The sequence below is a fragment of the Mustela erminea genome, chromosome 2 (assembly GCF_009829155.1).
Source record: "Mustela erminea isolate mMusErm1 chromosome 2, mMusErm1.Pri, whole genome shotgun sequence".
Lineage (NCBI taxonomy): Eukaryota > Metazoa > Chordata > Mammalia > Carnivora > Mustelidae > Mustela > Mustela erminea.
Genome location: NC_045615.1, coordinates 76,882,028 through 76,898,127, shown reverse-complemented (window position 1 = coordinate 76,898,127; position 16,100 = coordinate 76,882,028). Strand labels below are relative to the sequence as shown.

Sequence of the window (16,100 nt, the reverse complement as noted above, 5' to 3'; positions counted from 1 at the left end):
ACTTTATTCATGGTAAAAAAGAAATTAAAGTGTACTCTTAGAGAAAACCATGCTGAGATTTGATTTTTTACAATATTCACTCATGACAATAATTTAAGTCGGGTCAGTAACTTTCAGCTTTTTGGGGGAAGTCCAGAACTTGATAAAAACTATAGACCTTTCCTTTAGAGGGAGACAATGAGCATATAATGCATCTATTATTTCATATTCACTTTTATTTGGGATGATTTGTGTACCACCTGCATCTCATGTATGCACCTTGGCCAAGAACTCACAGCTTAGAGAAAAGGAGTCACATTGAAGATAGATCATAGGTGAGACACCTGATCCTTATACCTTGTCTCCTAAAGCTCTCCTAACAACTGACTTTGTAAATCAGCTGCATTTCACTTTAGACCCCAGTAGGTTGTTTTCTTTGAAGCTGAAGCAGACACACTCAGCAAGATGGAAAACCTCAACTCAATTATTTGGGGATAACATAGCACTCTTATGGTCTTTCTGTGTTGACAATTCACACCATAGAGTGAAATGTCCTGGGCTTCAGAGTGCATCCTTATCCTGTCCCTTATAATGAGAGACCTTAAGAAAGGTTTTTTAGGACGCCTGGGTGGCTCAGTTGGTTGGACGACTGCCTTCGGCTCAGGTCATGATCCTGGAGTCCCGGAATCAAGTCCCGCATCGGACTCCCAGCTCCATGGGGAGTCTGCTTCTCTCTCTGACCTTCTCCTCGTTAATGCTCTCTCTCACTGTCTCTCTCTCAAGTAAATAAATAAAATCTTAAAAAAAAAAAAGAAAGGTTTTTTATTGTTTTTGTTTTTAAGATTTTATTTATTTGAAAGAGAGAGAGCGTGCCCACACGTGAGTGGGAGGGAGGGGGAGAGGCAGAGAATCTCAAGCAGAGTCTGCACTGAGTATAGAAACAGAAGTGGGGCTCAATCTCAAGACCATGAAATCATGAACCTGAGATCATGACCCGAAATGAAACCAGGAGTCAGACACTCAACTGACTACCACCCAACCACACCAGCATTTCTTTCCTAAGGCTCAATTTTCCCATGAAAAATAATGGTGATTAAGAAATAGGGACTGGAGTATATGTAGGTCATTGGAATCATAAACCTCAATCTGATCAGTGGGGTAGAAGTAGAAACAGGAAACAGATCCAAAAGTGAGGATAATATGTACCCAGTAAAACTCACGCAGGATCATGTAGGTTTTGTTCTATTTGTATATAAAAATTTGGTAGAGTGTTATTATTTTTAACACAACTCTGGACCTAGAGTTGAAATGTTATATTAAAACTATAACTATGGTGCATGATCATCATTATTTAATGATCTAAAGAGAAAAGTAGAGTTTATCAACTTTAATTGATTCTTCCTCTCAACTATCACATTGTTGAGCCTAACAGAAAGAAATAAACCTTGTTAAGTACTGTTTTTTTTTTTTAAGATTTTATTTATTTATTTGACAGAGAGAGATCACAAGTAGGCAGAGAGGCAGGCAGAGAGAGAGGAGGAAGCAGGCTCCCCGCTAAGCCCAGAGCCCGACGCGGGACTCGATCCCAGGACCCTGAGATCACGACCCGAGCCGAAGGCAGCGGCTTAACCCACTGAGCCACCCAGGCGCCCCCTGGTTTTTTTTTTTTTTGGTAGAATAAATCTAAGGCCAGTTGAAATTCATGAACTAGAACAAATTTCACTAATAAATGATTTTATCTAACAAATTCTTATATTAAAGAATAATCTAAGAGATTTGCTAAGAATGTTTAAAACCCAAATAGCAACATGGCTATCTTTTTTTATCCAAGGTGTGACTAAACTTTTTGCTTATCTTGTGAATCAAATTGGATTTTTGTGTGTGTTTTCTAAATTATTTTTCTTTTCAGCAATATATGCTAAATGTATTTTTCTTACTTTCCAAGCTCATTTGTTAGAGCATTTGGTAGCTGGGCAGCACCCTCAGAATGAAAAGAGTGCTCTCAATTATAGAGCACCTACAGCAGGGCTGGCCCTGGGCTAACCCTTGTACATGTTATCACTAATCCTACTGATAGTCTCACAATATAACAGTATTTCTCTCTTCTTATAAACCACACCAAGAATGTTCAGAGAAGCTAAGAGACTCTCAAGGTCCCATCATTAGGTTCAACTCTTAAGGCTTATATTCTACTTTCCACTGCATCTAATGCTTCTTTCAGAGGCTTCGACTGTACGTTCTGAGGTATACTCATTATAGTGACAACAATGGCCATAACAATGCCAGTGAGAAATAAGCGCAAGTGCTCACTGCGGTAAGATCTCTGGAGTCCCACCCCTTCCTGTGTTCTTTCAGTACCCAGGTGGGGTCCTGAGTACTCAAGCCCTGTCCCTGCCACAGTGGTCAACACTGAGACCCACCAGCTCTATATATATGACCAGGAGCTCCTTGCCTCTGGTCACCACCACGTGGTTCTCTTCTTTTTTGCTGTCACTTCTCCTCTTCCTGTAGCAAAAAGTCACCACATGGAGGCTCATTCTTCACCAAGTCCAGGGACCACCACCCTCATAAGACCCTCTGTCTTTGGCTATTATTCTGAGTCCCACACTCAAGAGAGGGAACAAGGTCCCTGCTCAGAAGCAAAACGTTTACTCACTTGTCCAAATCAAAAAGGAAGTGGTGGCTGTTGGCATCTAACCATGTTCACCATTAAAGTTGAGACAATGTGAGAATCAATACCATGTGATTGTTTCTGTGAAAAGTGAGTACCCTGCAATAGTGAATACTCAATGAATTATCGCTGAACATTGAAGAATGCACATAATACAAGTATAGAGGAACAAGGCAGGGGAACCTGGGTGGCTTGGTCAGTGAACCATCCAACTCTTGATGTCAGCTTTGGTCTTGATCTCAAGGTTGTGAGTTCAAGTCCCAGAATGGAGCCTACTTAAAAAACAAAAAAATAAACAAATGAACAAAATACAAGGCAGCCATGAAGACAGTAATAACTGAGCTCAAGTGTCCATTAGAAAGCAACTCTTAGTGTTTCCTTGCTTCATGATTTATATCTCAACTTTATCAGTCTTATGAGTTTGAGGTTATTCACATACATTTTAAATAAGCATCATAATTTAGTGGCTAGATTTGAGTTGTTAGGTGTTGTGAGTTAAATTTTATCACAGTCACATTTATTTAATGACAGATATTTATTGAGTTCATATTATGTGCCAAGGAGCAGAGCAGCTGAATAAAATCAAAGGTCCTTCTTTTCTGGGGCATATATGGGAACTCTGTGGGTGTCAGAGGGAAGAGCAAATACATAAAAAATCAAAATAATAGAAAATTCTAAGAAGAAAATGAAACAGAATTAAGGGATAGTAGTGATAGGTATGAAAAAGCTATTTCAGATGCATTAGTCAGAAGAGGTTTTCTTGTTAAAGTGATTTTTGAGGCAGGACCTGAGTGGCAGTGGGGAGCAGGTTTTGTGGAAGTAATAGCAAACACCAAGTCCCCAGAGTGGGCTTTGTGCTTAGCATGTTCTGTACCCTGTGATGGGGTAAGAGTGCATGGAAGATTAAAAGAAAAAAAAAAAAAAAAAACCCAGGTAGGAGGGGAAGAGAAGATGAGCTCAGAAACATAGCAAGGGAGCTAGATCATCTTGGGGCTGGGTGTTAATGGGTCATACCAAAGTGGAGATCCTGTCTGGGGTTTGAAAGGGCTTAGGAACATGTTTGCCACAGAGGGATGTTGTGACAGAAAGTATTGTGAGCTGGTGATAGGCAATTCTGGTTCAGATTTGGTCTGAAAACTGCCTCAGGGGCTTAGCCTTTGGTTTAGTTCAATCCCAAGGCTATTTGGGACTCTAATCTGAAGGATTTGAGGGAGTTTTCAAAGGAATTTTGCAACTCTTCTCAGAGGGTTGTGGGAAACAATTGCAGACTCAATGTCATGCCTATGTAACAGTTTGGGCCATGAAGAATTTTACCCTAGACCCAGTAGCTTGTAACGTACAGTGACATCATATGTGGGGCATGAGGTGCAAGTTCACAGCCTGAGAGAAAAAATAAATATAAATATGAAGGTCAGGGTGCCTGTGTGGCTCAGTCATTAAGCGTCTGCCTCCAGCCCAGCTCATGATTCCAGGGTCCTGGGATTGAGCCCCACATCAGGCTCTCTGCTCCTCAGGAAACCTGCTTCTCCCTCTCCAATCTCCCTACTTGTGTTTCCTCCCTCGCCAGGCCTCTCTCTGTCAAATAAATAAATAAATAAAATCTTTTAAAAGAAAAAATAAATACAAAGGTCAAGATATATTATTTAGGGATTTTATATCACAGATAACAGAAACCAAGCAAAGCTAGATTATATATAAAAACAAAAAGACAGAGATAATTCACTAGAGGACATGGAATGGTTCCCAGAATATAAGGGTGGGAAGGCAATTATGCCTTAGAAAAGGATTATTCAGAAATAGAAAATTGTCGGGGCACCTGGGTGGCTCCGTGGGTTAAAGCCTCTGCCTTCCACTCAGGTCATGATCCCAGGGTCCTGGGATCGAGCCCCGCATTGGGCTCACTGCTCAGTGGGGAGCCTGCTTCCTCCTCTCTCTCTGTCTGCCTCTCTGCCTACTTTTGATCTCTGTCTTTCAAATGAATAAATAGAATCTTAAAAAAAAAAAATAGAAAATTGTCAAGACTCTGAATTTTCCCTGAATTTTGCCCTGAATTTTCCTACCCATAGCTCTCTGCACACAGAGGAGAATCTCTTGGCTGGGATCAGTTGTTTTCTCTTGGTTCAATTAGTTACAACCAAAGAAGTGAGGTAAAGAAGTGAGGTCAAGAAGGCGTGACTGTCAGAGTCTGCTCCTAAGAGTCACTCCCAAAGAAGGTGGCAGGTTGGGCAGACAAGCCAAGTAACCTCTTCCACATAGGTCTACACCTAGGTCATCAACTGATGCATTTATTTTATGTGCAGACTATTTGGAAAAGTACTCCTAAAAGATTTCCTACCCCAATCTAAGGGTAATTTTTACCCATTAAGAAATTATAAGGCAGGGGGAAAAATATATATATATATATATACATATATATATATAAATGTATACATTGATTCTTCTGTATATATATGTATATAAAGAAGAATCAATGTATACATTTTTCTTGTGAATTGTGTTTTTAGTGAGAAATTTTCTCTATCACATAACATGGGACAGATGAGACAGAAAAATAGACTTAAGTCGGAAATTTTGGTTTAGGTGCACCTGGGTGGCTCAGTCAGTTAAGCATCTGCCTTCAGCTCAGGTCATGATCCCAGGGTCCTGAGATGGAATCCCACATTGGGCTCCCTTCTCAATGGGGACCCTGCCTCTCCCTCTGCCTGCCACTCCCCCTGCTTGTGCTCTCTCTCTCTGTCAAATAAATAAAATTAAAAAAAAAAAAGAAAATCTAGTTTAAATCTTGGTGTTATTAACTAATGGTCATGGCAAGGTGAGCAATTCATTCTAGTTCTCATAAATGATAACCATTGGACTAGATTCTTTTTAAGGTAATTAATCTTTGACCCTAATATATTACTTCCATTTGGTAGCAAATAATTGTTTAGGCATATGTTCTCAGGTTAATTGCAAACATATATCAAGAATGGTTAAGAAACAGGCTTTACATCATCATTGATAATAACCAAGACATAGAAACTACCTAACTGTCCATCAGTGATGAATAGATAAAGAAGTCGTGGTGGGAATTTGTGTGTGTGTGTGTGTGTGTGTGTGTGTGTGTGCATAATTTTTTTAAAGATTTCATTTATTTGAGAGAGAGAGAGAGGAAAAGAGAGAGCCCAAGTAAGGAAGAGTGGAAAGGCAGGGAGACTGGCATGGGGCGTGATCCCAGGACCCTAAGATCATGAACTGATCTAAAGGCAGACGCTTAACCAACTGAACCATTCAGCTGTCCCTATACAATAGAATATCATTCAGTCAGGAAAGGAAATACAACTATTTGTGACAACATGGATGGACCTTAAAAGCATTATGCTAAATGAAATAAGTCAGACAGAGAAAGACAAATGCTGTATGTACTATGTGATCTCACTTATATGTGGAATCTAACAACAAAACAAAACAAAATAAAACAAAAAAACACAAGATTGGAAAACCCCCACCAAACTCTCAGAAAAAGAGATCAGATTTGTGGTTACCAGAGCAGGTGGGGGAGTGCCAACTGGAGGAAGGTGGTCAAAAGATACGAATATGCAGTTATAAGATAAGGACTAGAGATGCCATGTATAGTATGATGACTAGAGCTAACACTGCTGTAGGATATATGGGAAAGTTGTTAAGAGAGTAGATCATAAGAGTTCTCACCACAAGGAGAAATGTTTCTTTCTTTTCTTTTTATTGTATTTATATGAGAAGATGAATATTAGCTGACCCTATCTTGGTAATCATTTCACAATATATGTAAATCAAACCATCATACTTTAACTTATACAGTAATCTATAACAATTATTGCTCAACATAACTGGAAGGAACAAATAAAAAATAAAATAGTAAAAAAGTAAAAAAAAAAATAGTAATAAAACATAGGCACAGGCACATGCACATACAGAGGCTATAGAATCCTATAGATTTGAGTTTTCTCTTGCCAGCATCTGACTTTGCATAAATTCGTAAGTTGGTTAATTTCCTAAATCCAAGTTTGGTTAACTGTAAAATGTGGGTATGGGTGATACTTCAATGGACTCTTATGCCACTGAGTAAGAAACTGTAGGTCACCCGGTTCACTGTAAGTGCTCAGTTCTGGTCATTGTTATCAGACTGTGAAAATGCCTAAACCTGTCTACCTCTTACTTTATCATTTTGTATAAATGTGCAAGAAAGTGAAAATTAAACTCCCGTGTTCCTTGAAGTATTCTAATGGCATGGACTAATACAAAATGAGATCAGAGATTGGGAGACTCTAGAAAGGTACTGTACACCTCCATGCCATTGAAAACTCATTGTACCCTAAAATAATTTTTAATTGGCTTTATAAAATGTGCCTTTCCCATTCCCCCCACGCAGATGTGAAAGCATGGAATTAGACAATAAAATCCGAGATCTGATTGAGAGGAATGCTTCTCCTGATCTTAAAGGGGCGACCCTGGGAGCCATACCAAGTCACAGAAATTCATGTTCCCTAAAGGTAAGAAACCACCTTTTTTTTCTACGTTTTCTCAAAACACTCTTCAACAGTGTGTTCACCCAGAAGAATTTATGGGGACAGTCCCCAAATCATTTACAGTAATGTACTTCCTTGATGACTGAGAGGATAAAGTCAACCACTATAAAACCTCTCTTACACAGTCACTTCCTGTTACTGAGGAAACCCTTCAGCAGAAACACTTTGCCATTTAAAGTGTGATGCCAGGCAGGCAAGTGTTGCTGCAGGGAAGTAAGGACAAGCTCAGGCTATGAAAAAGAATGTCAAATACAGCAACATCTCTTTTTGGAGGAGTTAAGTCACCCAATTTGTGTAAACATTCTTACATTGGATTACTAAAATCAGTACAATTCATTGTCTTTTTTTAACATTTAAAAAAAAATTAAAGATTTTATTTATTTGAGAGAAAGAGAGAGAGAGAGCACAAGCAGGCGGAGTGAAAGAGGAAGGAGAAGCAGACCCTCCACTGAGCAAGGAACCCAATGCAGGGCTCCATCCCAGGACCCTGGGATCATAACCTGAGCTGAAGGCAGACGCTTAACTGACTGAGCCACCCAGGCACTCTACATTGTCTGTTTTTTAAAAGAAAAAACAGGCTTTTCAAATAGAAGGAGTTGTCCAGCTATGAATTGCTTCTTGTTTCAGGATACTTTTGTATGGTGCTTCATAGAAGCAAATAAAATTCAAGGGTAAGGTCAGGCTAGGAATCTTGAGGATGACTTTCTTGAAATGCATCATAAATGACCACACGAACTCAAGCTCTGTAGCCCTCCTGATTAGAAACCATCTCTAATGATCTTTTCAACTATAAAAATCCATACAGAGATTTTTATAGCTTGGATCTCATAGACAAATATTTAATTATGCACCTAAGTTGCTTTCATACACTTATATCTTTTTCTCTTAAAGAAGACCCTGGAATTAAATAAGGTTTAAACTCCGGACCTCAGTGAAATCTCTTGGCCCACCACTCCGAAGAGAACATCTCTTAGCATTTGAGATCTCTCTGTGTCTCTCTTTTTCACACACACACACACACACACACACACACACACACACCCAGTTCATTGAACCTACCTCTTTTGTCTTTAAGAATATGCTGCAGATACACCTCTACCTTTTTTTTCATTCATTTAATAAATATAGAATTGTGTGTGTTTGGTATCTACATACTTTTTCCTGTTTAGAAACTCACCTGTTCCTGACAAAACAGTATCTTTTTTTTTTTTTCAAGATTTACTTATTTATTTTAGAGAGAGAAAGAGAGAGTGCACAAGTCAGGGGGAGGTGCAGAGTGAAAGAGAAAATCTCAAGCAGACTCCTCACTAAGCACGAAACTGGGCTGTGGGGCTCGATTTCACAATCCCGAGATCATGATCTGAGCTGAAATCAAGAGTCAGACACTTAACCCACTGAACCACCCAGGCGCCCCAAGTAGTATCTATTTTTAAAGAAAGAAATGAATGTCTGTGGATGGTTAGAGCCATGGAAGGCTTATTTCTCCTTTTCTCATCTCACCTCTTCCTCTGAACCCTCATATATACCATTTCTAACTCCCAGTTAGGATTTTCCTCCTTCATGGAAATGTATGCTTTTCTCAAGTAGCTTTCTTGTCTACTTTATGACGAGAGTTTGAATCCCCTCCAGTACCCTGATCCTCATATGTTTTGATTATGAGCCCCTGAGACCCATTTGCTCATGACTGACTTCCTCCCAACTCTGTTCATTTTGTCCTCTGGATTTCTCCTCATATGGTAAAGACCTCTTCTACATCCTCATCGTCATCCTCTTGGTAATTAGTTCCCCCTATTTAGGGAACTTACCCAAAACTTGTTATCTTTCTTTAATATACTGCTTCTCCCATCAATTCCCTGATGAAATTTGCTCATTTTCCTACACACCACACATCCAGGCAAAGGGCTGCAGATTCCAAGCTGATGGTTTGCTTTGCTGTGTTCTTTTTGTTTGTTTTTTGTTTTTGTTTTTTCCTTGAGAAGTATGAGATCTGGAGAAAAACATCTGGAGAAAGTGAGAAGGTGAAAGGTGAGATCCAGTATTTAAGGAATTTGCAGAAGGTATGGCATGAACAGTGGGAGATGAAAGAGAGGAGTAAAATTGCAATGAGTTGCTGAAAGCTGTGAGGACAGAGCTGAACTTGTCCTATCACCACTCGGTGATAGGACAAATCCCTCCATGGCATTTGGGCTCCTGTATCTTCAGTAACCCCATCACCTCTCACCAGCTTAAAATATGCTTAGCACTCCTCCACTTTTAAGCATGTGTGAGATCCCATATTATTTTATGGATAATGTTCTAACTTATTCTTGCGCATCATATCCAAGCTTATTGATCGGGACATTCAAAACTTTTCAGCCCCTTATCACATCACTAATAAGCTTTGCCTTGAAAAACCCAATGGTCATTTTGCATCTGATTTTTCACTTGTTCTCTCATGCATTTGATGCTATTTCCTAATTCAACCTTTTAAAAATGTCTTTCTCCATCAACAGCTATAAAATCAATCTCTCATTACCCCTCCCTCTCCCCTACCTACAACTTTTTTTCTCCAATCTTCCCTTTTCATTCACCTTCACTGGCTTCACTTATATAATGTGCCTGTGTTGTATTAGTGTTACCCAGGGATCTATACATAGTCCTTGGCTCATTAAACTACAAAATATAGGCCAGTGACTCTACACACATATAGCTTCCTAAACTTGGAGTTCTTTTCTTCATGCACATCCATTTCACTCAGTAGTTGCAAAATGAATTCAACATCTTTCCTGTTAAAACTGCTTGCTTTTTCCTCTCTACATTTCCCACACTAATGAATGGATCATTTTTTTTATCCAGTTATCCAAACTCAGGTATAATCCAGGGCTACCAAGCTGTCCAAACCCAGGAGGCATTCATAGAATAATGCCAGTCTTCACCCTGGACCCTCAAGTTCTTACCTCTTTTACCTTGGTAAAATCTTTGGACTTCATTTTTTTTCCCTTCACCCTTCCTTCTGTGCCATGGTTTGGATTTTCATTATCTCTTGCCTAGACTATCCCCAGGAGATGCCTAGTCGCCCTTCTTAAGTTTTATTCCACATTAATCCATATTTATCAATATGGATCTTGCTAATGTGCAAATCCTTAGAACTTAAAAGTAGACCATCATACCTACATCATAAAGTCCAATGCCTTGGCTTAATACATAAAATCCTCCAGGGTCTAGTCCCTACTTATATTTAGAATAAAACAATAGGGAGAGAATCTAGTATTTGTAGGTCAACTACCATGATAGCTATGGAGGTATTTTATATTATGCTTGAGATCTATAACAACACTTAAATATGGCTATCTTTATCCTCATTTTCTAGATTCCCTTTTTGTGGCTCCATGGTGTGAGGTAGGAGCTTCATAGTAGGTTCTGGGAGTGGGGAAACTCTTTCTTGTGGCTTTTACCCCACTTTTATCTTCTCGAACAGTGATTCAGACCCAGAAGGGAATATACTTCTCCCATTTCATAAAGGGGAAACTGAGGCATTGAGGAACAGACTTTTGGACATGGTTCTTGCAGCTTCCATCTAAGCCATTTCAGGGTCCCAGTGCTCCTATCACCTTCTTGTCATCCTCTGGTCTAAGACAAGGTCAGAATATGTGAACCTCCCCCAATAAAATATTTGACAAAGAAAAAACAAAACAAAACAAAACAACAACAACAACAACAACAAACTGTGCTTTCACTCTCTCTTTGAGAAAAGTTTCCCAGGAACAACCCCTGGGAGTCTCTCTGCATCCCAACAGACTTCAAACACATCTTCCTCAGTTGTTGTCTGAAGGTATCTTCAAAAACTTCATTGCTTGAATGAACACAATTTAGTTTCCAGTTGGAATCTCAGCTGAACTACTATTTATCCAAAAGAACTGCACAGGAGGGAATCCTACATTCAAAACAAAACAAAAACTTTTGCATTCTCACTGAGATATCTATAGGACTGAAAGAAGTATATGAAAATTTATTTTTGGTGTAAGACAAGGGTTAGCCAATGACAGTGAGACTATGGAGGGTGTCTCCCTTTTTTCACTGAATGAAGTAACCATAAGATCAGTAAAATCTCTTTCCAGGAGCAGAAAATAAATTTCTTTATAACTTAAGAGATAGGAAAAAGTGTAGCTGAATGAAAGAAATATGATTTAATGAAAGGCCCCAAGACATATGTCAAGTTCCCTTTTTCGCTCAAGAAAATGAACAGACTGACTCATTGCTGTGAGGAAACAGAAAAACATTATTGATGAACATGAGGAACTCCATAAGTATAAGAGCATTCTTTAATATTTGGGAGAGTTGAAATAGACAGTTGGTGAGCAAAGAGCACTGAAGGTCTTGTAGGCAAAAGAAAAATAATTGTCTAAGTGATGGGTGTCTGAGTGGCTCAGACTCTTGGTTTCAGCTCAGGTCATGATCTTCATGGGTCATCATCTCACGGGACATGAATTCCTGGATCATGAGATCAAGCCCCAAGTGGGGCTCCATGCTCAGCGCAGAGTCTGCTTAAGATTCTGTCCCTCTCCCAACTAATATGCATGCATGCACTGTCTCTCTCTCTCTCTCCCTTTCTCTCTCAAATAAATAAATAAATATCTAAAACAAAATGGTCTAAGTGAGAATAATATTCATATTCCAAAATTAATGTTAAAAATATAAGTGACACTAAACCAAAACATGGTCCTAATACTATAAGAAAATTAATGTATGAATATTCTTTTGTGACCCTGTAATTGTCAGTCTTAAAATACAATGGAAAGGGGGAGGAGAATTGAAATGCATTTGTCCAAAAAATATAGAAATAAATTCTTGTAATTTATTGTAACTCTTGGAAATAAAAATGCAATTTGGGAGTAAGAAGAAAAGCTATCCAAATTTTAAAAAGATCCACTAGAATTGAATTTGTTTAAGAAGTTTGTCTTGTCTTTGGATTCGTCTTCCTTTTCCTCTTTTTTTTTTTTTTTTTTCTTCTGTTTTTAAATAAGAGGCAGCACCTGAAATTGGCTTTCAGTAATTCTGGCACAAGCTGAGGAAGGATTTCCCGGTAACTAAGAATAAATTCTAGATCTGGACATTCTTCCCAAAATAAAAGGCCCTGGGAAAGTTCTTTTGATGATTCAGAGAGTAATATAAACTTATGACTCTTGGAAAGATTATAAAAGAAAAACTTCCTACAAACTACAGTAAGTTGACACACGTTTTCTGTAACCACATTGTTGAAAAAAAAAGTTTCCCTTTCCTTATTTCCCTTTTTTTAAAGCTAAGCTAGTATTCTTTATCAAAATGCAATTTTGAAGATCAAAATATTGTTTTCTCATTTGTAAAATGGAAATGATAAAAATATAAAGTAAGTGAAAATGTGAAAGCAGTTTGTAAGTATAAAGGGTTAAATGAGCATTATTGCCATCATCACCATCATCATCTTCTTCTTCTTCTTCTTCATTATTTTAATGCTAGTAGGATGATCTTGAGCTCCTCCAATCTTTTTTTTTTTATTTTTCTCAAATAATAACTAGCTGCTTCTTTGAATCTCATTATCTAATTTCAGCAGTGATAGCTATGTAATTTTTTTTAATGTATTATTTATTTGGGGGGGGAGGGTCACAGGGAGAGTGAGACAGAGAATCTCAAGCAGGTTCCTCACTAAATGTGGCACCTGATGTGGGGCTGGATCTTAGAATCCTGAGATAACAACCTGAACCCAAACCAAGAGTCAGACACTTAATGGACTGAGCCATCCAGGCACCCCTCCAAGCATCATCTTTATATACATATGCTTTTTCTTAATTATACATACTTATAATTTATATTTAAAAAATAGTATCCATATTTATGCATATGATGTTGGTATGTATTGTCTCAGGAAGGAAGTAAGCTCTTTTACCTGAAATGTCCAAGCTAATTACTTGTTGATTATAAAATGACACAGAAGCATTTCCATCCTCAATGGAGTGGTCCCTTGGATCTTCAGATTTATATTCAAAAACCAGAAAATATGTGAAAGACCTGTCTGTTTTGTTCATCTTTATATCTATAGTTAGCACAGTACCCAATCCATAACCCATAATCAATAAATAGTTGTTATAAGAATGCATACATGAATGAAGATGAGGAAACACATGAGCAAAGTATGAGAAAAATAAAGTTATCTGCAGTGATATTGCATGATAAGGAATTAATGTTCTCACTGAGAAGAGAAAAAAAAATTAATTCAAGTAGGATTATAGGATTTGGAAGCTAAATTTCTCTTTGCAGATGACTAGTTATTCATAGTAGAAGTTAATCTCTAGGCAAGTGGTGGTGGAAACTGGTAAGATTTTGTTTGGATATAATCTCTAAGGTCAAGCCAATTCATATCTAGCCGGCAAGAAAGCTCAATGACCTTGAAACTTTCCTGAATTCTATTCCTTAATGGCTTGGGCTCCTGAATGATGTTTTGTCCAATAATTTTCAGCTGTGTTATTTGTATCTTGCCCATATAGATAAAAGGTTCTTCATGGGGAATAAACATGGGGGATTAAGTAAACTCTGGTAAGGGTTCAGCTACCCACATGTCATACAATGACCATGGCCATGTCACTTAACATCTCTGAATTTCAACTTAATCCTTGTTATCATCAAAGATAACTCTCCTGACAACCTCATAGGGTTGCTATAAAGTTCAAATTAAAGCAAATATAATGTTCCAAACCACAGAACTCATGTATGCAAAATATATATATTCTTGCTTTCTGAACTGAACTTAGTTTCAGTCTAGGACACCATCCTGTCTCTTACAAGATAAAGTAATCTGCTTGGCTACAGAGAATGTCAGCCACTCCATTGTTTTCTCTGGCAATTGACATTGCAGGCCTTCTCTCATTTCCCTCCTTCTCCCCATAATGGCACATAAGGTCTGTGTAGCCAATTTTGTGAAGTAATCAAGGTGGAGGAGGATTGTCAGAAATAGCAAATAAAAATGTCTTGTATTTTCTGGCAAGTTTAGGGTGAAAGCATTTAGGCTACAAAAATCCACCATCCTACAATGCCATTGGCACTAATGTAAGCTCCTCCTTATGGTCTTTTCATTGGCCCATATCCTTGGTGGCAGTCATTGAAGCTTCCACAGTGCTCATTTCACCTCTTATCCTCGGGGCCATATATATGGTAAATAATGCAAACTTCTCAGTTAACCACTGTTTCATTCTTCTCAGAAATGTAGGAAATAATCTGGTTCTGCTTCCACAGCACTTTGGTGTTGAGCTGTCTCAAGACCTAGACATGCCACAAAGTCTCAGCTGGGTACCATGGTGGTATGGAGAAATTCTCTTCAGGACTGGCCCTTTCTCCAGACTTAACCCAGGGGATGAGGCTGAAGCTGTCTCTGTTCTTAGGCACAATCTGAGCACTTGGATAGATGATGGATGAGTCCGTAGAAGTAGGGGAGTGGAGCTCCATTTCTTCCGGAGCCCTCACAACCACCCAGATACTCTTATTCCCTGATCTTTTTTCATTTTCCCTCAGGCCATGAAACCTTGAAACCTATTCTTCAGTGAGGGGGTGGGAGTGGAAAAGATAAGGAAAAGGTTATATTGACTTCTCAACTACCATCTTTTCTATCAGTTCTTAATGGCAAAAGGTTTATGCCGGGATTCTCTTTTTCTCAAGCATTTTATTCTGAAAGTTTCAAATATATAACCAAGTTGAAAGGATTTTATGATATACACTGGTATATCCACCACCTAAATGTTGCTACCAACCTTTTACTATACTTATTTACCACGCATCTATCTACCTGCTCACCCCTCTTTGTATGCATTAATCTCTGTTATTTTTTGAGGCATTTCAAAATAAACCGCACAAGAGGAATTCATCTTTAAAAAGCTTTTAAAGATAATTTTCAGAGAAAAAAAAGTATCTTTTGCAATTCAAAGTTTTGGTCTTCAATATGGTCCCTAGAGTTTGGAGAGTCTATTTTGAAAACCAAAGGTTAGGTACATCTTGGTGACTCAGTCAGTTAAGTGTCTGCCTTTGGCTGAGACCACGCTCCTGGGGTCTGGGAACTGAGTCCTGGCATAGAGGTTTTTGCTTAGTGGGGAACCTGCTTCTCCGTCTGCCTGCTGCTTCCCCTACTTGTGCTCTCTCTCTCTCTCTCTGACAAGCAAATAAATAAAATCTTAAAAAACAACAACGCCTGGGTGGCTCAGTGGGTTAAGCCGCTGCCTTCGGCTCAGGTCATGATCTCAGGGTCCTGGGATCCAGTCCCGCATCGGGCTCTCTGCTCAGCAGGGAGCCTGCTTCCTTCTCTCTCTCTCTCTGCCTGCCTCTCAGTGTACTTGTGATTTCTCTCTGTCAAATAAATAAATAAAATTAAAAAAAAAAAAAAAAAAAAAGAAAATCAAAGGTTGAACAGGGACCGTTTTTCTCTTTGCATTTAATGGCAAACTTAATCAGCCCTGGAGGCAGAAGAGATCATTAACCAAGCAGAGAAAGGATTAGTTACAGAAAACAAAGAGCAGTGCCTATTTGGAGGGATCATGAGTTAATCAAGATATTAACTTATCTCATAAGATGTGATAAAGCCCTGTGCAAATGTAGGAAATGTTATTGAAGACCACATTTATGCCTTTTAAAAATTCCCACATAGCATGTACAAGTATTTATATTGCTTATTATTAAATAGTAACCAAGATTAAGAGAAAAAAACCTTAAGTCGGGATTTATATGGAGGCAAATATATAGAGAGATCATATAACTAAAATAGAGAAGGATAAAATATTTACCTATAAAATGAATAAAAAGAAAATACACAGAAATAGAACTTTTTTTTTTTTTTTTTAATGGTTGATGCCCCTACTCGATCTTTTTTGATTTGGAGGCAGAATATATAGCTTTGTGTGACTGTGGTC

The 16,100-nt window shown here is 38.4% G+C and overlaps 1 protein-coding gene across 2 annotated transcripts in view; it reads left to right on the top strand.

Moving 5' to 3' along the window:
• The window catches only part of TNIP3 (TNFAIP3 interacting protein 3), a 99,338-nt gene that overhangs the window by 44,005 nt on the left and 39,233 nt on the right, over nucleotides 1-16,100 (top strand). For both annotated transcript variants that reach the window (XM_032333310.1, XM_032333309.1), the window contains exon 3: nucleotides 7,038-7,158. In XM_032333310.1, coding sequence (XP_032189201.1) covers nucleotides 7,038-7,158 — 121 coding nt within the window. The remainder of the gene's footprint in view (nucleotides 1-7,037; nucleotides 7,159-16,100) is intronic.